The sequence below is a fragment of the Oryctolagus cuniculus genome, chromosome 2, assembly GCF_051225735.1.
Source record: "Oryctolagus cuniculus isolate XC-2025 breed Fujian yellow rabbit chromosome 2, ASM5122573v1, whole genome shotgun sequence".
Classification (NCBI taxonomy): domain Eukaryota; kingdom Metazoa; phylum Chordata; class Mammalia; order Lagomorpha; family Leporidae; genus Oryctolagus; species Oryctolagus cuniculus.
The window spans coordinates 135,261,768-135,285,727 of NC_142868.1; the positions used below are offsets into that span (position 1 = coordinate 135,261,768).

At 41.5% G+C, this 23,960-nt stretch overlaps 1 protein-coding gene and 1 pseudogene across 2 annotated transcripts in view; one reads left to right on the forward strand and one right to left on the reverse strand.

The window, feature by feature from the left end:
- The window catches only part of EXOC6B (exocyst complex component 6B), a 683,510-nt gene that overhangs the window by 34,642 nt on the left and 624,908 nt on the right, over positions 1 to 23,960 (forward strand). Inside the window, exon 1 of one of the 2 annotated variants that reach the window (XM_089327552.1) lies at positions 12,305 to 12,444. The exons of the other annotated variant lie outside the window; for it this stretch is intronic. Coding sequence (XP_089183678.1) covers positions 12,416 to 12,444 — 29 coding nt within the window. The 5' untranslated portion in view covers positions 12,305 to 12,415. Of the gene's footprint in view, positions 1 to 12,304; positions 12,445 to 23,960 lie in introns of those variants that run through there. 2 annotated transcript variants of the gene reach the window in all.
- The window catches only part of LOC103347726 (dnaJ homolog subfamily C member 8 pseudogene), a 40,985-nt pseudogene continuing 32,974 nt past the window's right edge, over positions 15,950 to 23,960 (reverse strand).

Genomic DNA, 23,960 nt, shown 5'->3' on the forward strand with positions numbered 1-23,960 from the left:
CAAATCAACTTATCTTTGCCTCTGGTTATTCATCAATTAAATGAATGATAATAATAGTGATTACCTCATAATATTATTCTTATTTAAATTTATTTATTTTGATTTGTTTGAAAGCAGAAAGAAAGAGAGATCAAGAGATCGAGAGATCGAGAGCGATAGAGAGAGAGAGAGATCTCCCATTTGCTGGTACACTCCCTAAATGTCTGAAACATCCAGGGATTACCAGGCTGAAGCCAGGAGTCCAGAATTTCTTCTGGTTCACCCACATAGGTGGCAGGGACTCAGCCACTTGAGCCATCACCACATGCCTCCTAGGATGGCATTAGCAGGAAACTGGATCTGAAGCAAGTAGCTGAGTCTTGAGCCAGTCATTGTGATATAGGATGCAGACTTCCCAAACGGACTTAAGCTGCTACACCACAACACCCACCTATACATCATAAAATTATTATGAAAATGGACTGCCTGTGGCACTGGCATCTCATATGGGTGCCAGTTCATTTCCTGACTGCTCCTCTTCTGATCCAGCTCTCTGCTTAGAGCCTGGGAAGGCAGTGGAAGATGGCCCAAGTACTTTAGCCCCTGCACCCACATGGGAAACATGGAGGAAGCTCCTGGTTCCTGGCTTTGGATTGGCTCAGCTCTGACCATCATGGCCATTTGGGGAGTGAACCAGTGAAGGGAAGAACCTTCTCTGTCTCTACCTCTGTCTGTAACTCTACCTCTCAAATAACTTAATAAAATCTTTAAAAAATGGAATGAATTGTTGTATGTGTGGAACTTAGAAAAATGCCTGGGCATAATAAGTGATAAGTAAGAACTATGTATTTTATTCTTTATAGATATTTGAAAATACACATGGATAATATTAATTTTTAATTAAATTATTTTACAACTTCCTTTTTTATGTTCTTATTTGGTTATGTTGTAATTTTTTTAAAGATTTATTTATTTATTGGAAAGACAGAGTTAGAGAGAGGAGAAGCAGATAGAGAGAGAGTCCTCCATTCGATGGTTCACTCCCCAGATGGCCGCAGTGGCGTGAATTGCGCCGATCTGAAGCCAGGAGCCAGCAGCCTCCTCCGGGTCTCCCACATGGGTGCAGGGGCCCAAGGACTTGGGCCATCTTCTACTGCTTTCCCAGGCCATAGCAGAGAACTGGATCGGAAGAGGAGCAGCCGGGTCTCAAACTGGCACTCATATGGGTTGCTGGCGCTTTAGGCCAGGGTGTTAACCCGCTTTGCCACAGTGCCGACCCTGAGGTTATGTTGTAATTTTTAATGTCTACTATTTTCTTGAAATATTTTGATGACTAGTTATCTCACTTCTATGTTAGAAATACGCTATTTTGGTATCATACTGTACCACTCAAAATGTAGAAACAATATAGTGTATTATCCTTATGTGTAGTCAACTTTCCATGCAGTGGAGCCCCAGAACTTACTTCTCTTGAGAAAACAAAGTAAGGTGTTTTGGATTTCCTATTTCTTTGAAATGAAAAGTTTGTTCTTTTTTATAAACCCTTTAAAATATTTTTTGCATGTATTTGGCAGTACAATAAGTTTGCTATCTTAAATACATAATACATACATACATACATACATAATCCTAATACCTAAAATATGTTAACTTTATTGTAGAACAAACACATTTCAAACAATGTTTGCACAGGTTTTTATGTGACTTAGCTATTAGTATATTTTATAATTTAAGGTGTATCATACCTACCATCATCTCAGTAAGTTTTCATGAGTAATTTCTATGTTGCTTTGGCCTGTGTTGCCTATGTTTTGTGGCTCAGTCTTTTAAAAATGTGTATAATACCAAATATTTTGTTATAATTTGCTAAAATAATGGAATTGTTCAACACTGGACCAAATCTTTGAAAATGGCAAAGTGAAAAATGTCTAAATTTTATGAACTACCACACATATACTCTTCTTCTAGAGTCTTAGAACCTACTTTGAATATTCATAAATATGTAGTATTTAATAGTTTGGTCCTCCAAATAGTGTATTTTGATTAGTCACTAAAATTTCTTTTTCTTTTTCTTTTTTAATTTTTTGACAGGCAGAGTGGACAGTGAGAGAGAGAGAGAGACAGAGAGAAAGGTCTTCCTTTGCCGTTGGTTCACCCTCCAATGGCCGCCGCAGCCTGCTGCGGCCAGCGCACCGCGCTGATCCGATGGCAGGAGCCAGGTACTTATCCTGGTCTCCCATGGGGTGCAGGGCCCAAGCACTTAGGCCATCCTCCACTGCACTCCCTGGCCACAGCAGAGAGCTGGCCTGGAAGAGGGGCAACCGGGACAGAATCCGGCGCCCCGACCGGGACTAGAACCCGGTGTGCCAGCGCCGCAAGGCGGATTAGCCTAGTGAGCCGCGGCGCCGGCTACTTTTACTGTTCTTGTACTTGTTCTTTTTCATTTATTTGTCCGGTTTATAAACTTTTCTTAAATATCTACTATGTCAAGTACTCTGTTAGTGCCAAAGGATGTAAGGACAAAATTAGGAGAGCAGAGTTTATTCATCTTTACTTTACCTTTGTATTTTTTTTAACTTTGTCTTTTCATTATATCTTTACTCACAGTAAACAAAAAAAAAAAAAAAAAAAAAAAAAAAAAAAAAAAAAAAAAAGATGGGTAGTTCTTCACATCTAATTAGAGTAACTTCCTTTTCTGACCAGATCAGAGAACAAGGGATGTTTCTGTCAGGATCAGAAAGAGGTGTAGCAAGAAACTGAGGGATATTTTTTTAAACAGCCCTCCCCTGATCCCTTCAGAAAACCATCTTTGCTTGCCTGGTGAGGGGGGAGGATGAGTGAAAAACGCTCAGCGGTGTCTGCTGACTCCAGGCGTGTGGAAGCCAATATTTGGATTTCCAAGACAAGCCATTCCTTTCACTCCCATCTCACTCCTCCCATCCTTTTGATCTAAAGTCTCCTTCCCTAATTAAAGGTTCTCTCCCATGCTTAGTTTACTCAGTAACTCCCCTCCTGAGAAGTACTTTAACCTGTAGTGTGTTTGTACAGCGTTAACTCTGCCCCTTTGGGAAGTTTACTTTGTAATATAACCTTCCTCCCTCTTGATAAATCATCTCCTTCTCCTTTATGAGTGTTCTCCTGTGGTCTGAGTGAAATTCCTCTGCTTGCAGATGGAGCTGGTTATTTCCTCTGGCAATGGAGAGCACTGGGACTGTCCGGGAGAGCTCTTGCTCCAAATCTTGACTACATAGAGTGGTGTAAAGGTGTTTGGGCACATAGAGGGCCTGTGTTTACTGGCAGTATGCCAAGATTCATCGGCTATAAATTTTTTTTTTTTTTATGATCAGGATTCTGAGCAAATGTTGGAGGCCAAGGAGAGAAAGAAAGAGACATTAAAGTGGAGAGAGAAAGATTCGTTTATTTAAAATTTTTTTTAAATTTAGTGTCTACTATGCATTCAATATATAAAGTTGAATAAAATATGGTTCTTGTTCTTGAAGAGCACATTATGTAAACATCAAATTATGGTGTATAAATGTATTGTGTATTTACAAGGGTGAACAGATGAAGTAACAACTAGTTTTTCTTTTTTTAAGATTGATTTATTTGAAAGGCAGAGTTAACAGAGAGAGGAGGAGATACAGAGATCTTCATGTGCTGGTTCACTCCTTAAATGGCCATGGTGGCTGAGACTGGGCCAGGTTGAAGCTAGAAGCCAGGAGCTTCTTCTGGGTCTCCTATAGGCGTGCAGAGGCCAAGCACTAGGGCCATCCTCTGCTGCTTTCCCAGGTACATTATCAGGGGGCTGGATCTGAAATGGAGCAGCCAGAACTCGATCCAGTACCCATATGGAATGCCGGTGTCAGAGACAGTAGCTTAACCCGCTTTGCCACAACAGCTGCCCATAAATAGTTCTTTGAAATTGAGGCGTTTTTTGATTGGGGATAACATAGTGAAATCCAATTGTTTTTAGGTAAGGAAGTCTATTAGTTTTTTATGGCTGTTGTAATAAATTACCACAAATGTAATGGCTTAAACCACACACATTTATTGTCTTACAGTTCTGTGGTTGAGAAGTTTCATGTGGGCACCACTGGGATAAAAGGAAGGTGTCAGCATGGCTATGCTCCCTTTTGGAGAGTCCAGGAGAGAATACTTTTTCTAGCTTCTGGAGGCTATATCTGAGTACATTCCTTGGCTGATGGCTCTCTGCCTCCATATTTAAAGTTGCTAACAAAGCATCTCTGATCTTGCTTCTGTCCTCACATTTCTTTCTCTGGATTTCTTTCTTTTTATTTTATTTTTTATTTATTTGACAGGTGGAGTTACAATGAGAGAGAGAGAGAGAGAGACAGATAGAAAGGTCTTCTTCCGTTGGTTCACTCCCCAAATGGCTGCAATGGTCGGAGCTACACTGATCCGAAGCCAGGAGCCAGGGGCTTCCTCCTGGTCTCCCATGCAGGTACAGGGGCCCACGCACTTGGGCCATACTCCACTGCCTTCCCAGGCCACAGCAGAGAGCTGGATTGGAAGAGAAGCAAGACCGGCGCTGTGGTGGGTTAACGCCCTGGCCTGAAGTGCTGGCATCCCATATGGGCGCCGGTTCGAGACCCAGCTGCTCCACTTCTGATCCAGCTCCTTGCTATGGCCTGGGAAAGCAGTAGAAGATGGCCCAAGTGCTTGGGCCCTTGCACCCATGTGGAAGACTCAGAAGAAGCTCCTGGCTCCTGGCTTTGGATCCGGGAAGCTCCAGCTGTTGCAGCCAACTGGGGAGTGAACCATCAGATGGAAGATCTCTCTCTCTCTCTCTCTCTCTCTCTCTCTGCCTCTCCTCTGTGTAACTCTGACTTTCAAATAAATAAATTAATTAAAAAAAAAAAAAAAGGAAGAGGAGCAGCCGGGACTAGAACCAGTGACCATATGGGATGCTGGCACTGCAGGCAGAGGATTACCCTAGTGCACCACGGTGCCAGTCCCTCTCTGGATTCCTTCCCCCTCCCCTCCCCTCCCCTCCCCTCTCCTCCCCTCCCCTCTCCTCTCCTCTCCTCTCCTCTCCTCTCCTCTCCTCTCCTCTCCTCTCCTCTCCTCTCCCCTTCTCTCCTTTGTCTTCCTCTCCCACTTTTTACAACTAGTTTATTGGGAGGTAGAGAGAGATGGAGCAAAAAGGAAGGGGGCAGGGGAAGAGACAGAGAAGCAGACAGAGCAAGCTGCCATCCCCATCCCTTGGTTAGTACCTGCAACAGCCGAGACTGGACAGGGCTGAAGCTGGGAGCTAGGAACTCAATCCACATCTTCTACAGAAGTGGTAGGGACCCAACTACTTGAAACATCATCTGCTACCCCTCAGGGTCTGCATTGGCAAGAAGCTGGAATCAAGAGCCAGAGCTGGGAATCAAACCCAGGCACTCTGATATTGGTGTCTTAATTGCTAGACTAAATACCTGTCCTTTCTTGAACTTTTTAAATGATTTATTTATTTGAAATGCAGAGTGTCAGAGAGGGAGAGGGAGAAGGAGAAAGATATGGAGTAAAAAGAGAGAGAGAGAGGGAGAAAGAGAGAGACAGAGATTGAAATCCTTTATTTGTGGTTCATTCCCCAAATGGCTACAACATCCAGACCCGGGCCAGGCCAAAGCCAGGAACCAGGAATACTATCCCGATCTCCTAAGTGAGTGTCATGGGTTCAAGTACTTGGGCCATCAACTGCTGCCTTCCCAGGTGCATTAGCAGCGAACTGGATCAGAAGTGGAGGTAGGACTCCACATGGAACTGCAGTATGGGATACCGGTGTGGCAAGCAGCGGCTTAACCTGCTGCACCACAACTTCCAGAGCCCTTTCCCACTTTTAATCACCCTTGGGATTACAGTGAGTCTGTCTGGATAATCCAGGATAATTGCCCTACCTCATAGCTGAGTAGCATCGTTCATTCCACCTGCAGCCCTAATTCCCTCTGGCCATGTAATCTAATGTAGTTGTATGTCCTGGTAATGAGAAGGAGGGCATCTCTGAGAGGATGTTGTTGTGCCTACCGTAGAAGAGCATCATTTCATGTCATTCCTTTGTTTCAAAACTTGGTTGATTTCCTGTTTACAAAAGAGATTCTTAACCTTGTTTTGGGATCCAGAACCCAAATATGATAAATGTATGGTTACTTTCAACAAAATAATGTTTACACAGAAATTTTGTCATAGTTTTGGGAGGGGAAATTAGAAGCCCAAACTGGCTTTTAAGGCCTTTAAAGTCTAATTCCAGTCTAACCTCTAGCTTTGCTCTTCTCGTAATCCCATCTGTGTTTCTGGTCCAGTGCTTCTGAGATCTGGCTGAACCTCATAAATATCTGTGAGATGACAAAAAAAATTACATGTCCAATGCTGCTTCTTTCTCTTGCCAGAGTTGGGAATCTTTCATGTAGCCGCATTGGAGTAATTGTTATTGCTAGAAAAATTCACATGTTCTTACACTTCCATGCTTTTATCTTGGCAGTACCATTGTACTTGCTTTGTATTTCATCTCTCTCCTTTCCTCCCCTCACCTCTACCAGATAAATTTCTAGCAGTTTTTCAAGGGCTAGGTGAGATGATATCTCTTTGTCAATGTTTTCCTGACTCACTTCTTGTTAGAACTTCTCTGTTAACTTCTTTTCTTCTTACACTTATATTTTTTGTATTTCTGTTATAGGAACTTGCTCATTAAGTGTACTTGTTCACATTTGTTTCCTGAACAGGCTATCAATTTCTTATTTACAGTAACTACTATGTAAAGTACCTACTACATACATATAGTAAATGAGTCAATGTCGACATTCAGTTATTTATTTGATCATTTATCAAATATTGGTCACTGAATTTATTCAGCTTTTTCTGGTTAGCTCATAATCTATCAGCATCTTCTCCAGGAGGTAAGCAGAGTAAACAGAAATTTGTAAAGTGGTAAAGTCTGATGAAGCATTTTAAATTATTTGTGGATTTTATACTAATTCAGTTTTTCCTATATGTTGGTACATCTCACCAAAATATCAGAGAGATGTTCACCGAGTTTCAGGATTACATGTAAGTTTGTTTGACTTTAAGTAAAGATTACATGACATTTGGTGAGGTCTGGAGGAGGGGCGGTCATGTTAAAACAAGGCAGACACCATTCCACAGCAGTTGCTGCTGAGTTGAGGTTCTTGGGACTGCCAGTTGGAGAGTCAGGCCATACATATTTAAGATGCCACAAACAGTGGTTCAAATATAAGCTCCCATATAAAAAATCAATAGGTAGATTACCTGCATTTGATCCAAATTGAGCTGCTTCAAACAAGGGCAACTCCGTGTAGCATGTGATAGGATTTCTTTATATGATGGGTCTTGTGAGTGCGTTGTGCAGCGTGACAGTAATTAGCAGAAGAGCAATTAGTCATAAATGTGTATTTCTTTCATCCGTCAATAACAAATAACAGTGTTTTGCCAGTAAATACCTCACTACTGGGATGAGATTTAGAATATCTCCTGCTAGTTCACCATGGCTTCAGTGGAAAAACTGGGGCTGTTTTAGTTCCCTAGCATTCCCTCCTCTTCTGCTTTGTTAAGATGTCTATGAACACTGTCAACTTTTTGTCCATGTCATTCTTGCTAATCTGGGTACAAAATGTTCTGGCATCTTCTTCTTTCTAGTTCAACTCAGTATCTTCTTGTAGGCAAAAAGAGCTCATCTTTTAGTTGCTATCACAATTTAATAGTTTTTCACTAAGCTCTACCCAACAATTTCCTCTTACGTCTGTCTCATTGACCTGTTTGCAAGGAGTGTGTCCTTTCTGTTATTTTCTACCTGATAACCACACTTTCTTTTCAAGGCTCACTTCAGATGTCATCTCTTTTCGCCTCTGGTAGTTCAGTAGTTTATTTTCTTTGATTCTAAAAAAACATATTTTTTGGTATCTCTGTTGTAGAATTTATCACATTATTCTCATTTGGCAAATATTCCCTTCCCCTCAAAACTAAACATTTTGCCCTTCTCTGAGTCTTATATTTGGAACCAATGCATGATAGTAAGAGTTGGTATTGGTGAGGGGTGAGGTTTTATTTTATAAAGTACTCTGTTTAAAGTTTAGCCTGGTCTTAACACAGATCATTTTTAGAGTACATATGGAAGGTGTAGGTCTAGAATTGGATTCTTGAAAAACTATATGCTTGCTTCTCATCTGGAAAGTCTTTGTGTGTTCTTATGTACTTTTGTGTGCCCTTTATGTGAGTCTATGTATATTTGGAGACCAATGCTTTAAAGAAATCATTATACACATTTATATTAGGTTATATGTGAAAAAATGCTTAAAACAATAGGATTGACAAATTATGGTGGGTTCATATAGTGTAGTATGCACAACAAAGAAAATGATGGACCCATAGATAAGGTAGAACAACATGGATTGAGCTCCTTACTTTTATAATATTTAAAGAAACAAGAAACAAAAGTATATAGTTCTGTAATTCTCTTTAATGTTCCAGAATAGGTAAAACTAACCAATATTTTAATATATATATATATGTATTTAAATATAGAGAAGACCAAGGAAATGCTTACTGTAAACTGAGGATAATAGGTATTAGGGAAAGGAACAGTGTAATTACTGCAGAGAGATACTTGATAGGTAAAAGTAAAAATGATTTTGGTAACCAAGGGACTTGGGGCAAATTATCTAACTTCTTAGCCTCAGGTCTTTTTTGAGTGTAAACTAGAATATGTAACTACATTAATGAAAGTTGTAAGAAGTGATATAAACCATGTAAAGCTGTTAGTTTCATGTTTGGCTTATAATAAATGCTGGTTTATTATACTTCACTTTGACTTGAAGCAGATGTTATAGGTTTTCCATAGGGAGGATAAAGTTAAATAAAGGTAGAATAAATTAAAACAAGAATTAAAACTGGAAACAATGATAAGGACAAGGAAATTGTATTTGGATGCTACTGCTACTTTATGTTGTAAGCCATTTTAGTTGAGTATATTATTTTATTTAATATTCAAAATAACCCTGACACAAGATTCAGTTCTAGTAGGTAGAGTTAATCCATATCTATTGGCTTGGATGTCAGTATCACCGTTTTATATCAGACCAGTTAAGTACTTTACCCAAAGTTCTTTTTTTTTTTTTTTAAAGATTATTTATTTATTTGAACATCAGAGTTACAGTGAGAAAGGGAGAGGGAGAGAGAGAAAGAGAGAGAGAGAGAGAGAAAAGAGATCTTGCATCCTTTGGCTCATTCCCCAAATAGCCAGAATGGCCAGGACTGGGCCAGATTCAAGCCAGGTGCCAGGAGCTTCTTCTGGGTCTCCCACATGGGTGCAGGGGCCCAAGTACTCGGGCCATCTTTTACTGCTTTCCCAGGCACATTAGCAGGGAGCTGGAGCTGAAGTGGGGCAGTCAGGATACAACCAGTGCCCATGGGATGCTGGTGCTGCAGATAGTGGTTTAACCTGCTGTGCTACAGCACCAGCCCCTACCCAAGGTTCTACAACTAATAAGTGGTTGAGCTGGGATTTGGAATATGATTGTTTCATGCTATTAATTATAATTAAATTTAACTTGAAATTTGTGAGAAGATGGTCTGTATTTAGTGTACCCGCAGATGCTCTCAGAAGTATTTAGGTGAGATATATTCTTGGAAAGTGCTATTGAAGAACATAGATTAGATTCTAGGAAGGCACTCTATCTCCCTTGACTATGCAACAGAATCTCATTAAACTAACCCAGTTTGTTTCAGGCCTCCAAGATTAAATTTAACTTAACAGAGTCTAAGCTAACATGCTGGGGCTTAGATGTCCGGAAATTATTTAGAATCTAAATTTCACTAAATTCATTATTATAGGTAAAAATTTATAGCTACTGAACTTCATCTCATATTTATCGTGTTTATTGTATATTTACTGTCTTTGATGTTTATTCTGCTGAAGCCAGATTTGATAGTTTGCAATCAGATTACAGTGTACTTGAAGGATTATAAAAAGATGACTTCATCAAAGATTGCTTACTCACTAGGAAGTAGTTAGGAAGTAATTCACTAGGAGTGAATTAGGGGAGATAGATTTCTTTGGGTATTGGCTCCTTCACAGTTGTATTTATTCTCATATCATTATGATTTGTTAAGAAGTATGTCTGTAGCCCTTGATTTTAGTTTATTTCTAAGTAAATCTGTTTTTCAGAAAGTATAGTTAGTATTGTTTCAGTTTTAGCATACAGATAAAGTTAAGTGACTTGCTAAAAACCTCTAGGAGAAACTGTAGTGATACTAAGACTGGTATTCCCAGGTAATGCTAATAGTAATCCTCGGTCTAATTTTCTAGACTCTTACTTTGTTTTCTACTGAGCAATTTTGTATTAAAATGGACTACTTTTTGTCTTGTGTCTTATATTTCTTTTTTTGAAATTTTTTAATTTTTTTATTTAAAAAAATTTTTTAAAAATTTTTTTTATTTTATTTTTTAATTTTTTTTTGACAGGCAGAGTGGACAGTGAGAGAGAGAGACAGAGAGAAAGGTCTTCCTTTGCCGTTGGTTCACCCTCCAATGGCCGCCGCAGCCGGCACGCCGCAGCCGGCACGCTGCAGCCGGCGCACCGCACTGATCCGATGGCAGGAGCCAGGAGCCAGATGCTTTTCCTGGTCTCCCATGGGGTGCAGGGCCCAAGCACCTGGGCCATCCTCCACTGCACTCCCTGGCCACAGCAGAGAGCTGGCCTGGAAGAGGGGCAACCGGGACAGACTCCTGCGCCCCAACCGGGACTAGAACCTGGTGTGCCAGCGCCGCTAGGCGGAGGATTAGCCTAGTGAGCTGCGGCGCCGGCCTAATTTTTTTATTTTTTGACAGGCAGAGTGGACAGTGAGAGAGAGAGACAGAGAGAAAGGTCTTCCTTTGCCGTTGGTTCACCCTCCAATGGCCGGCGCACCGCGCTGATCTGATGGCAGGAGCCAGGTGCTTCTCCTGGTCTCCCATGCGGGTGCAGGGCCCAAGCACTTGGGCCATCCTCCACTGCACTCCCTGGCCACAGAAGAGAGCTGGCCTGGAAGAGGGGCAACCGGGACAGAATCCGGTGCCCCGACCGGGACTAGAACCCGGTGTGCCGGCTCTGCAAGGTGGAGGATTAGCCTAGTGAGTCGCGGCGCCGGCTTGTGTCTTATATTTCTTAAGAAAGGAGGTAGGAACTATTTGTTTACTACTTTTAGCTTTAAAATTTTGTCTGGAGTGAGCTACTTTTTAAGAAGTCTCCATTCTTACATTATTTTAAGTTTTTTTTTTTTTTTTTCAAAAAAGAGCATAATTGAATTAGATCCCCAATGGGATACTAAATACAGAATTCTTTTTGCATTTCTACTTAGGTGAAAAAAGCTGACAAACTCTGTTTTTTTTTTTTTTTTTTTTTTTTTTTTTTTTTTTTTTTGCCATTTGGGTTGTGGAAACTCACAATGTACTACTTCTGCCTTACTGTTTTATTATTATTTGGTTTGTGTGATTATATTCAGTATTTTTCTTCTTGGATTTTTTTTTTTTTTTTTTTGACAAGCAGAGTTAGTGAGAAAGAGAGAGACAGAGAAAGGTTTTCCTTTTTCCATTGGTTCACCCCACAAATGGCTGCTACTGCCGGTGAGCTGTGCTGATCTGAAGCCAGGAGCCTGGTGCTTCCTCCTGGTCTCTCATGCGGGTACAGGGCCCTAGCGCTTGGGCCATCCTCTACTGCCTTCCTGGGTCACAACTGTCGCTCCCCCTCTTCGTGGAGGAACGACACAGGACCCTGCGCTGTTCTTCTGTCTGCTCGGCCCTCCCCGGGTTTGCTGCTGGTTCTTCCCAGGTTGGCTACTGTCCCTTCCACCTCCGTGGAAGGGCGGTTCCCCCTGGCCACTTTCCCCACTTCCGCAGGGGAGCGGCACATCGCCGGCCAGCTCTCTCGGGGGCTGCACAGGTGTTCCTTCAGATAGATGTTCCCCTTAGATGTTCCTGGTGCATGTTGTCTCTCTCCTCCTTTATAGTCCTCTTCCACCAATCCCAACTCTGCTACCCACACGCTGAGTACGCTGCTCTCCTCCAATCAGGAGCAGGTCCTACAGTTTATTGGTTGAACTGGAGGCAGCTGTGTAGAAGCTGTTTTTCCCTTCTCAGCGCCATATTGTGGGAGAGCAGATGCATAGAATAAGTCTTAATTCCAGTAACTTAGTCTAGTCCGGGTTGCTCCCCACAACAACAGAAAGCTGGACTGGAAGAGGAGCAACTGGGACAGAATCCGGTGCTCTAACTGGGACTAGAACCTGGGGTGCCGGCGCCGCAGGCAGAGGATTAGCCAGTGAGCCACGGCACCGGCCTCTTCTTGGATTTTTAAAACATTTATGATTCTATTTCCTTGGAGTTGGAGGTGTTTTTGTGACTGGGAGTGCCCTCAGCAGAGCAGTCCTGTCCTTTCTGCTGATGGATAGAGGAGGGGCATTTATGGCCAGGTGAGGATTCTTTTTCCTAATCAGCTCTGTGCATTCCCTTGACTGGGGCAGCCTTATCTGGGGTGGGGGTGGGGGGGGGAGATCTAGGGAAGACTTGATAAAATTTATGAAAAGAGAGAAAAAAATCAGGGAGGCATTGTTTTCTCTTAAGTGGTATAAACAGGACTTTTTTTTTTTTAAACTCTGGAAGTGTTAGTGTATGACTATGTCAAATTCTGTTCTGTCTTCTGTTCCAACTTTATAAAAAGAAAAATTCCTAACTTACAGAAAAATAGAACTACCATCTAGATTCAATAATTCATTAACATTTTTATCACATTCATTTTATCAATACACATTTTCCCCTCTGTATTTCAAATTAATTTTTATTATATGTTTGGGAGCTTATCAGTTAGTAGTTCTTCTGATTTTCACATTTGCTTTCTTTTGTTTTTAAGATTTTTAAAAATATTTGGATATTTATTTATTTTGAAAGAGTTACTGAGAGAAAGGGAGAGTAGGAGGTGGGGGGAGGCGAGAGAGAGAGATCAATTGATCAATCGATCCATCCATCTTCCATTTACTCCGCAGATGGCTGCAACAGCCAGGGCCAGGCTAAAGCCAGGAGCCAGGTGCCAGAAGCCAGGAGCCAAAGTTTCATCCAGGTCTTTCACATGGGTGGTAGGAGCCTGAACACTTGGGCCATCTTCCACTGCTTTTCCCAGCCATTAGCCGGGAGCTGGATCAGAAGTGGAGCAGCCAGGACATGAACCAGCACCCATATGGGATGTCAGAGCTGCAGGTGGCAACATAACCTGCTAGGCTACAACACCCACCCCAAGATTGATTTATTTATTTGAAAGGCAGAGTTACATAGAGGCCTGCAGGGAGAGAAAGAGGGAAGGAGGAGAGCAGGAGAGTGAGATTCCATCCTTTGATTCATTTCCCAAATAGCTGCAATGGCCAGGGCTGGGCCAGGCTGAAGCAGGAGCTAGGAACTCCATCCAAGTCTCTTAGGTGAGTGGCAGGGGTCCAGATATTTGGGCCATTCTCCTCTGCTTTCACAGGCGCATTAGCAGGGAGCTGGATTGGAAGTGGGACAGCCAGAACTTGAACCAGTGCTTATATATGGAATGCTGGCATCACAGGTGGGAATTTAACTTGCTGTGCCACAACTCCATCTCCTCATATTTGTCTGTGTCAGAAAATGAACCAGTTTTATTACTTATGTTAACATTAATCATGATATAAACAGATTCATATAATTAGACCTTTTAGGAACTTGGAAGGCATAGCCAAAATGAAGAAATAGGAGACTGATAATAATAATTCATGTTAAACTCAAGAGTTGTTGTCAAGAGCTCCAGTATCTCCAAGCTGTGCCCCAGCAAACCAACCCTTCCTACCTTTCATACCTGTCCTATTCTGTCTCCCAAACTTTTCCATCATATGAAAGTACTTAAAATGTTCCTAGACAATGGAATTAAAAGAGAAGTTGATTCTGGTAGGAAGCATTTTTGAAATCTATACATAGGAAAGGGTTTTCAAAAAGTTCATGAAAAATGTGTATTCTGAAAAAGCTGTGCATGGGTTTCAAAATATTTGTTGCACAGAAATAGCCTTATTTTTAATCCCATTATTCAATAGATTACTTGAAATACCCTTGTGTTTTCCTAGGTATGGGGAAGGGTGAGGTAGACAGAAACTAGCAATTACTGTATGGTACTACCTGTATCAATATGAGTGCTCATTTCAGCCTAACGATTTCATTCTATAACAGTGCTCTTACAGATGCTGGTATCCTCATTTTACAGCCAGGGGGAGTGAGGTCCAGATAAATAAGTTGCTCAAAGCCACATACTGCTAGAGGAGGTTATGAAGCTGACTGAATGTGTCCCTGTGTATTTGAATTGAAAGACACAATGTTATTTTCAGGCCACTATGATGATAGTACATTTGAATTAGAAATCTCATGTACAATGATGCTTTTGACATTTTGTAGTTGGATATATTATTTTAGTATGACATGACTGGCAGTCTGAGTGGTACTTGTCAATACTGCTTCTTAGAAAAAATAGTTGGTGGGGGGATGACATTGTGATGCAGCAGGTTAAGCTATGGCCTGCAATACTGACATACTGTATTAGAGCACTGGTTTGTGTCCTGACTGCTCCACTTTTGATTCAGTTCCTTGCTAATGTACAAGAAAGCATCAGAAGAAGATGACCCAAGTGCTTGGGCCCCTGCCACCCATGTGGGAGATTCAGATGGAGTTCCAGAATCTTGTCTTTTGCCTGGCTCAACTCTGGTCATTGCATCCATTTGGGGAATGAACCAGTATATGGAATATATCTCTCTGTCGTTCCTTGTTTCTCTCTGTCACCCTGTATTTCAAATAAGTAAAATAAATCTGGGACTGGTGCTGTGGCATAGTGGATAAAGCCACTGCCTGCAGTGCTGGCATCCCACATGGGTGCTGGTTCAAGTCCTGGCTGTTCCACTTCCGATCAAGCTCTCTACTATGTCCTGGGAAGGCAATAGAAGATGGCCCAAGTCCTTGGGCCCCTGCACCCGTGTGGGAGACCTGGAAGAAGCTCCTGGCTCCTGGCTTCGGATCGGCGCAGCTCCAGCTGTTGCAGTCATTTGGAGAGTGAACCAGCAAATGGAAGATCTCTCTCTCTCTCTCCTTCTGCCTCTCTGAACTCTGCCTTTCAAATAAATAAATAAATCTTAAATAAATAAAATAAATATTAAAAAGAATGAAAAATAGTTGACAGGGTCTCAGGTCCTCTGGAATTTTAGGGTGCTCTGTAGTGCTAATCAGTATAAAACTTGTAGTTATGTGTGTACACTTGCTCATTCTAATAAGCAGTAGGAAGTTACTGGGCAAACCAGCCTCAATACAGCTGAATTTCACCACATCAGCCTTCTTAGAAGAGAGAGTGCCAAACATGGTACCACACCCAGAATCAGCCATAAAAGAACCTAAATCAGGAAATCAAGGAGGAGGGTATGACTCATTTCTGTATCCTGGAGAAAGAGCTGACATGAGGATCTACGGAGAAAACTAAAGCAGAGAATGAGGTTGTACCTTGCTCAGGCTTCTGCCAGACAGCCGTAGGGATCTGGGGAGATTGTTGGTGTTCCTGAAGGATGTATGTTGAAATGTTAATGCTAGTGTGCTAGGCTCATGCACATTCAATGTCCCACTTGTATTTTCACTGGGTATTTATTTCTAAGCAATATGCTTAATTGGATGATTTCCACAAACCATATGCAAAGTTTCTAACCATCACTATCCAGTGAAGTAGGAAGCATTAAGTTACAGGCTGTAAAAGGGAGGGCAGTGCCCACAGTGGTACTTGCCGTCCTGGTTGTTCTAGGCATGGGGTGTTAGGGAGAAGGTCTTTTTAAAAACTGAACCCCTCATCTCAGTGTATGAAAGAATTACTCTAATTGATACTAAATTATATTGAATACAAAATTAACTCAAAAAATATACCATTTTATGTTGGAAAGAATGAGTCCTACAAAGTGGGCCAGGAGACAGCTGGGGGAAGTTCCTGAGGCTGTGACCACAAGCAGTCACTCATGCTACTTCATTTTTACTTCCGTGGTCTCAGGATGGTCTGATTTTCTTCTTTCTTCCTCTTTGTGTTTGCTTGGAAGTCATGACTGTCCCCATGAGCATCGACTTTCCTCAAAGTTTTCCTGCCATTCCCTCTCTTGCTCAGCTGTTTCTTGAGTTTTCATCTCTTCTTCCCTTTGTCCTTTCCTTTCATCATCTCTTTGACTCCTCTTTCTTTCCTTTTAGTTTCTGGCTCAGCAGAGCTTCATGGTTTATTTATAGACTTTTTGTTTGGGCATCTCAGGATCATCGTCCAATACATTTGTAGGTTTTCCTTTTTCTTTCACTGTTATTTTCCCCCTCTTTTGCCATGTGTTCCACATACTCTTTTCCTGTTTGAATGATATACAGGACCATCTTCTTTTGTATCTGACCCAACATGTAAGCTCTGTCCATAGCTTCAAAAGCATTTTGTGCTCTGTGAGCTCATCTTAATTTTTGTTAGGATGCATCAATACGGATAATTGCTGAAATCTTCTTTTTAAATTTTTTCATCTCTCACTTCAGGATCTCTCCAAAGAACCTCAAATGGGTTCAAATTGAAGTAGGAGGAACCAGGACAGGTCAATCTTTTGATTTGGTTTTTGCATGTTGGAACCAATCGCTGGGTTTTCTAACTGGAAATGTTTATTATCTGGCCATTGATAGAAAAAGTTGGCTGACTACTGCTCCAGTTAATTGGCTACTACCTGCAGTGAGAGCCTTGTAAGCAGAGCATCCTGCTGACCACAGTGGACGGATTCCATCAGCAAGGAATACATCCTGTTTAAGCCATGGAAATTTTGGACTTGTTTGACACAGTAGCAACATCTCACCCATGCTGACCATTTATCAGGCTGTTTACTGTTTATAGTATTCAAAAAGTTTCCTTGGTTGGAGAGGAAGAAACCCGAGAGAAGCTACTAATGAAGGAAGGAGATTTATTTTGGCTCACAGTTTGGAGGTTCATTTGCCAAGACCGGGTAGGCCCCATTGTTGGACCATCTGGTGAATCTGGAGGATGGTAGTGGCTGAATGTGTGTGAAGGATCATCTGGTTACCAGCAAGCCGAGAGAGAGTGGCTGGTTCCAACTTGGCTTTTGTAACCAACCTTGTGAGAACTGCCTTCCAAGGGCGCTCACCCAGTGACCTAAGGACTTTCCACTGATTGAAATCTCTACTCTCCCAGCACCCCCAACTGAATAAAGTCCTAGGTGAATGGGGAGCCAAGGCACGCCATGTTATATTCAGATCATTTAAAAAAAATATAGGCAATATATTACCTTCTTTTTTTTTTTTCTGTTTGTAAAAATAATACATGTTTGTAGTTGTTGAGTCTCTCTGATTGCAAGTAACAGAAACTCAGTGTGAATGAACTTAAACAGGCCGGTGCCGCAGCTCACTAGGCTAATCCTCCACCTGGGGCACTGGTACTCCGGGTTCTAGTCCCGGTTGGAGCGCCAGTTCTGTCCCGGTTACTCCTCTTCTGGTCCAGCTTTCTCCTGTAGCCTGGGAAGGCAGTGGAGGATGGCCCAAGTGCTTGGGCCCTGCACTCGCATGGGAGACCAGGAGGAAGCACCTGGCTCCTGGCTTCAGATCAGCGTAGCGGCCATTTTGGGGGTGAACCAACGGAAGGAAGACCTTTCTGTCTCTTTCTCTAACTGTCTAACTTTGCCTGTCCACAAACAAACAAACAAACAAACAAAAGTTTATTAGCTTATATCAATCATCTGAAAACAGAGGATGAAGCTGGTATTAGGTAAGATTTCAACAGGGACTCATGCTGACCAGAAGGTCTCTTCTTTTTCCCAAGTTTTCCTTTTTTTTTCCATCTCTTTTATGGTATTTTCCTGTGTTGTCTTCATCCTGTCCTGAAATAGACAGATTTACCCATGCAGCAGGGAACCCAAAACTAACAATCTAGACTTCCATTGTCGTGTCTGAGGCCAAAGAAGAAAGGCATACTTTTTTTAAATCAACCTTAGTTATTCAAATCCTGGGAAAAGCATCTGATTTCTCACCTGGTAGACAAGATCTAATTCCTGTGTCCCCAGGGACAAGAAATATTATAATTGACCCACATTTGGTCCCTTGTTTATTTTTATTTTTTTGTTTTTTTACTTTTGACAGGCAGAGTTAGACAGTGAGAGAGAGACAGAGAGAAAGGTCTTCCTCTTCCATTGGTTCACCCCCAAAATGGCCGCCATGGCTGGTGTGCTGCGGCCAGCGCGCCGTGCGGATCCGAAGCCAGGAGCCAGGTGTTTTCTCCTGGTCTCTCATGCTGGTGCAGGGCCCAAGCACTTGGGGGAATATCTATATATCTATGTATCTATATATATAGATATATATATATATAGAGAGAGAGAGAGAGAGAAAAGCATCTTTCTTTTGCTGGCTCACTCTCCAAATGGCCACAATAACCAGAGCTGGGCCAGGCCAAAGCCAGTAGCCTGGGACTCCATCTAGGTCTCCCATTTGGTTAGCAGGAACCCAAGCACTTGTGCCATCTTCCACTGCTTTCCCAGGTGCATTTGCAGGGAGCTGGCTTGTAAGTGGGGCAGCTGGGACTCAAAGCAATGCTCATAGGAGGTGCTGGTGTTGCAGGAAGCAGCTTAACCTGCTGTACCACAACACTGGCCCCTTAACATACCTTTAGTGTATTTAGAAAACACACATGCATATGTATGTTTTTTCATAACTAACATTTATAATTTACATAATTATATTTTGTATATAGGCAGCAAGTTTTAATATATATATATATATATTTTTTTTTTTTTTGACAGGCAGAGTGGATAGTGAGAGAGAGAGACAGAGAGAAAGATCTTCCTCTTCCATTGGTTCACCCTCTAATGGCTGCCACGGCTGGCGCGCTGCGGCCGGCGCACCGCGCTGATCCGAAGGCAGGAGCCAGGTGCTTCTCCTGGTCTCCCATGCGAGTGCAGGGCCCAAGCACTTGGGCCATCCTCCACTGCCTTCCTGGGCCACAGCAGAGAGCTGGCCTGGAAGAGGGGCAACCGGGACAGAATCCGGCACCCCGACCGGTACTAGAACCCAGTGTGCTGGTGCCACTAGGTGGAGATTAGCCTATTGAGCCGTGGCGCCGGCCAAGTTTTAATATATATGTTTATATAACATGTACTGGTAGCACGCATATACTTTATGATTTATAGAGTGGCAGATAGAAAAATGGATGCAGATGAGATTCCTTGTATACTTAAACCTAGATCATGGCTCTACACACTCGCTTTCTACTTGAGTAGTTTATCTTATCTTTGACTCATTTTCTTTGTATGTGAAATGAAGATAGTGTTAACAACTATCCTGTGCTTTGAGGATGGTTTGAGATTAAGCAAGATTATACCTAAAAAGTGTTTGGGGCAATCCTTTATAACTATTAAACATGGAATACATGTTAATATTATTATTATACAACTTATGTTATTTTTGTACATATTTACTTATTTATGTTGATAATGTAACATTTAGACAGGTGCGCATACTTTTTTCCTGCTTAACTAATCTGTTTCTTTGATGTATTGTACTTGTGAACTTTAGCAGTTTTTAGAGAACTAAAAACCTTAAAAATTTTTTTTGGAGTTCATTGGTGTTTTTAACTTTCTTGTGAAACATGGTGTTTTGGGAAAAACCTTACTTCAGTATGATTGTCTTAACCACAATGTGTGATGTTTAAGAAGGAATGGGACATGACTAACAGCAAATCTGAGTCATGATTTACAGCTCTTAGCTTGAATGAATGAGATTAATATAACCCTTTCCTGAATTACAAGGATGACTGTTTGGCATAAGTGGGCTAAAGATTTACCAGGGCCTATAAAATAGCATGTTTTTTCTTCTGTAACTAGTGTAAGGTATGTTGATTCCTACCTGTTAAGGCATCATAGAGTTGATTCTGTTCCTCTTGTAGGCAAGTACGTTATTCTAGAAAGCAAATTAAGAGGTTGAGTCCTGGTTCTCTGAACCTGTGAAATGGAGATGATAGACATACTACCACTATTTTGTTTATATTTCATAATTGTCATATTTTTTAAAGATTTATTTATTCAAAAGTCAGAGTTGCACAGAGAGAGGTGAGTCAGAGAGAGAGAGAGAGGTCCTCCATCCGATGGTTCACTCCCCAATTGGCCACAATAGCCGGAGCTGCGCCGATCCGAAGCCAGGAGCTACTTCTGGGTCTCCCATGCGGGTGCAGGGGCCCAAGGACTTGGGCCATCCTCCACTGCTTTCCCAGGCCATAGCAGAGAGCTGGATCAGAAGTAGAGCAAACAGGTCTAGAACCAGTGCCCATATGGGATGCCGGCGCTTCAGGCTAGGGTGTTAACTCGCTGTGCCACAGTGCTGGCCCCATAATTGTCTTATCTTGTTGGTGGACTGCTCATTTTTTAATTACATAAAGTCCTTTTCCCCTGGAACCTATTTTTGTCTTTAAGATTATCCAATTCTAGCTTTATTTTGGTTTGTCCAGTTAATCTTTTTTTGAAAGTTTATTATTTATTTGAGAGTCAAAGAGTGGGAGTTGGAAGGGGGAAGGGGGTAGACAGAGAGAGAGAGGGAGAGGGAGAAAGAAAGGGAGAGGGAGAGGTATCTTTTATCAGCTCTTCCACTTCTCAAATTCTTACAACAGCTGGGGCTGAGCTAGGCTGAAACAAGAAGCTAGGAACTCTATTCAGGTCTCCCATGTAGGTGGCAGAGACCCAATCACTCGAACCACTATCTGCTGCCTTGTGGGGTACTCGTTAGCAGGAAGCTGGACTGGAAGCAGAGGTGGACTCAATCCCAGGCATTCTGATATGGGATATGTGTATCCCAAGAGTCCACTTAACCAGGTGTACCACAATACCTTTTCCATATCTACTTAATCGTCTGGTTACTGTTTGGTTAGAATATCCGTTTCTGTCCTTTCAGTTTCGACCCATTTGTATCCTTGCATTTAAAGGGATCTTTTACAGATAGAATATAGTTGGATATGTTGTTATTTCTTAAAACATCTCTCTTTTTTAGAAATCTTTTATTTAATAAATATAAATTTCTTAGGTATAGCTTTTGGAATATAGCAGTTCTTCCCTCCATACCCGCCCTCCCATCCCAACTCCTGTCCCACCTCCTACTCCCTCTCCCATCCCATTATTCATTGATTCATTTTTTTAAAAAAGATTTTATTTATTTATTTGAAAGGTAGAGTTACAGACAGTTAGAGGGAGAGACAGAGAGAAAGGTCTTCCTTCCATTGGTTCACTCCCCAGATGGCTGCAATGGTCAGAGCTGTGCTGATCTGAAGCCAGGAGCCAGGTGCTTCTTCCTGGTCTCCCATGTTGGTGCAGGGATTTGGGCTATCTTCTACTGCTTTCTCAGGCCATAGCAGAGAGAAGGATTGGAAGAGGAGCAGCTGGGACTAGAACCGGCACCCATGTGGAATGCCAGTGCTGCAGGCGGAGGATTAACCTGCACCACAGAGCTGGCCCCTAAGATTAATTTTAATTATCTTTATATATAGAAGATCAACTCTTTACTAAGTAAAGATTTCAATAGTTTGCACCCACACAGACACACAAAGTAATCCCATAAGTTTTGATATGTTTTGTTGTCATCTTCATTTGTTTCCAGAAATTTTTATTTCTCTTTTGATTTCTTCTATGACCCACTGTTCATTCAGGAGCATGTTGTTCAGTCTCCATGTGTTTGCATATGTTCTAGAGATTCCTGAGTTGCTGATTTCCAGCTTCATTGCATTGTGGTTTGAGAAGATGCATGGTATGATTTTGATTTTTTTGAATTTGCTGAGTCTTGTTATATGGCCTAGCATGTGGTCAATCCTAAAGAAAGTTCCTTGCATGAGTGAGAACAATGTGTATTCTGCAACTGTAAAATGAAAAGTTCTGTAGATACCTGTTAGGTCTATTTGGCCTATAGTGGTGATTAACTGCTGTTTCCTTGCAGATTTTCTGTCTGATTGATCTGTCCATTGCTGAATGTGGGGTACTGAAATCTCCAATTACTATTGTTTTTGATTCTGTGTCTCCCTTTAGATTTCTTAACATTTCTTTTAAATAGCCAGCTGCCCTGTGATTAGGTGCATATACGTTTATAATAGTCACCTATTTCTGTTGGATTGATCTTTTAATCATTACATAGTGTCCTTCTTTGTCTTTTTTAACAGTTTTTGTGTTAAAATCTATTTTGTCTGATATTAGAAGGGCTACACCAGCTCTTTTTTGTTTTCTGTTAGCATGGAATATCTTTTTCCATCCTTTCACTTTCAGTCTGCATGCATCTTTGTTGGTGAGATGTGTTTCTTGTAGGCAGCAAATAGATGGGTTTTGTTTTTTAATCCATTCAGCCAGTCTTTTAACTGGAGAGTTAAGGCTATTTACATTCAAGGTCACTATTGATAAGTAACGACTTTGCCCTTCCATTTTCCCATAAATATTCCCTTTTTCACTTTGGATTTCCTTTGTACTTTTACCTGGAGCTTTCCTTCCTTTACTTTCTTCTTAGTGATGACCATGTTTTTGTGTTTCTGTGTGCAGCACATCCTTAAGCATCTTCTGCAGGGCTGGACAGGTGGTGACAGATTCTTTCAGTTTCTGTTTTTCATGGAAGGTCTTTATTTCACCTTTGTTCATTAATGAGAACTTTGCAGGGTGTAGTATTCTGAGCTGACAGTTTTTTTTTTTTCCCTTAAGACTTGGATTATCTCACCATTCTCTCCTAGCCTGTAGGGTTTCTGATGAGAAGTCTGCTATAAGCCTAATAGGAGATCCTCTGAAAGTAATCTGGCCTTTCTCTCATGCACATTTTAGAATCTTTTCTTTAGGTTTTACTGTGGAGAGTTTGACTACAATGTGTTGTGGTGAAGATCTTTTCTGGTCATGTCTATTAGGAGTTCTATATGCTTCCTATACTTGGATACCCCTTACTGTCTCCAGATTGGAGGAATTTTCCATTATTATTTCACTAAAAAGGCCTTCTAATCCTTTTCCTTTCCATGCCTTCAGGAACTCGTAGAACCTATATGCTGGGTTATTTGATAGTATCCTGTAGATTCCCAACAGTGTTTTTTAGTTTTCTAATTTCTTCTTGTGTTTGGTCTGACTGTATAATTTCCTGTGCTTTGTCTTTTAAATCGGATATTCTTTCTTCTGCTTAACCGATTCTGTTGTTACGGCTCTTTACTGTATTTTTTATTTGTTCTATTGAATTCTTCATTTCCAAGATTTCATTTGATTTCTCTTTAAGATCTCAATTTTGTAGGAAAAATTTTCTTTCATGTTATGCATGGATTTTATTAGTGCATGCATTTGCTCTGATTACTTATAAGTAATCCTATGATCATTTTCTTGAGTTCCATTTCTGGCATTTCTTCAATCTTCACAATCTAGTATTGAGGTGTTACGTTCTTTTGAGGGTGTCATGTTGTCTTCCTTGTTCTTGTTTCTTGGATTGTTGTGTTTGTTGTTTAGCATTTGCGGGGATATTCATTGGTTTCTTTGATTTTTTTCCTGTGGCTGCTTTTATCTTTGGACTATGATTGGATTAGTAGAGTATCTGCTTTCAGGGAATAACTAGAGCTGTGTTGTTGAAGTGGCCAGGGTGCTCTGTTCAGTGCTCCAGGGTAAAGGGTGTATCGGAGGGTGTGTCTGAGGTGACACACCCTGGTTTGGTGTGGTAAATCTCTCTTTTTTAATTAGAGAGGAAGCTTCTTCTTGTCTGTTGATCTAGACTCAGCTGAGCTCCTCTCTTCAAAGGAGACCAGTGCCTGGGTGCTGGCTCCAGTGATATTATTCATCCCTTCTGCTACAAGGACCACACAAAGATCCTGTGCAGTCCTCAGTATAAGCAAAGATTCCCTAGCAATGTCTCTTACCAGGTAACCAGGGAGCCCTGATCATGTGGAGCCTCCCATAGTGAC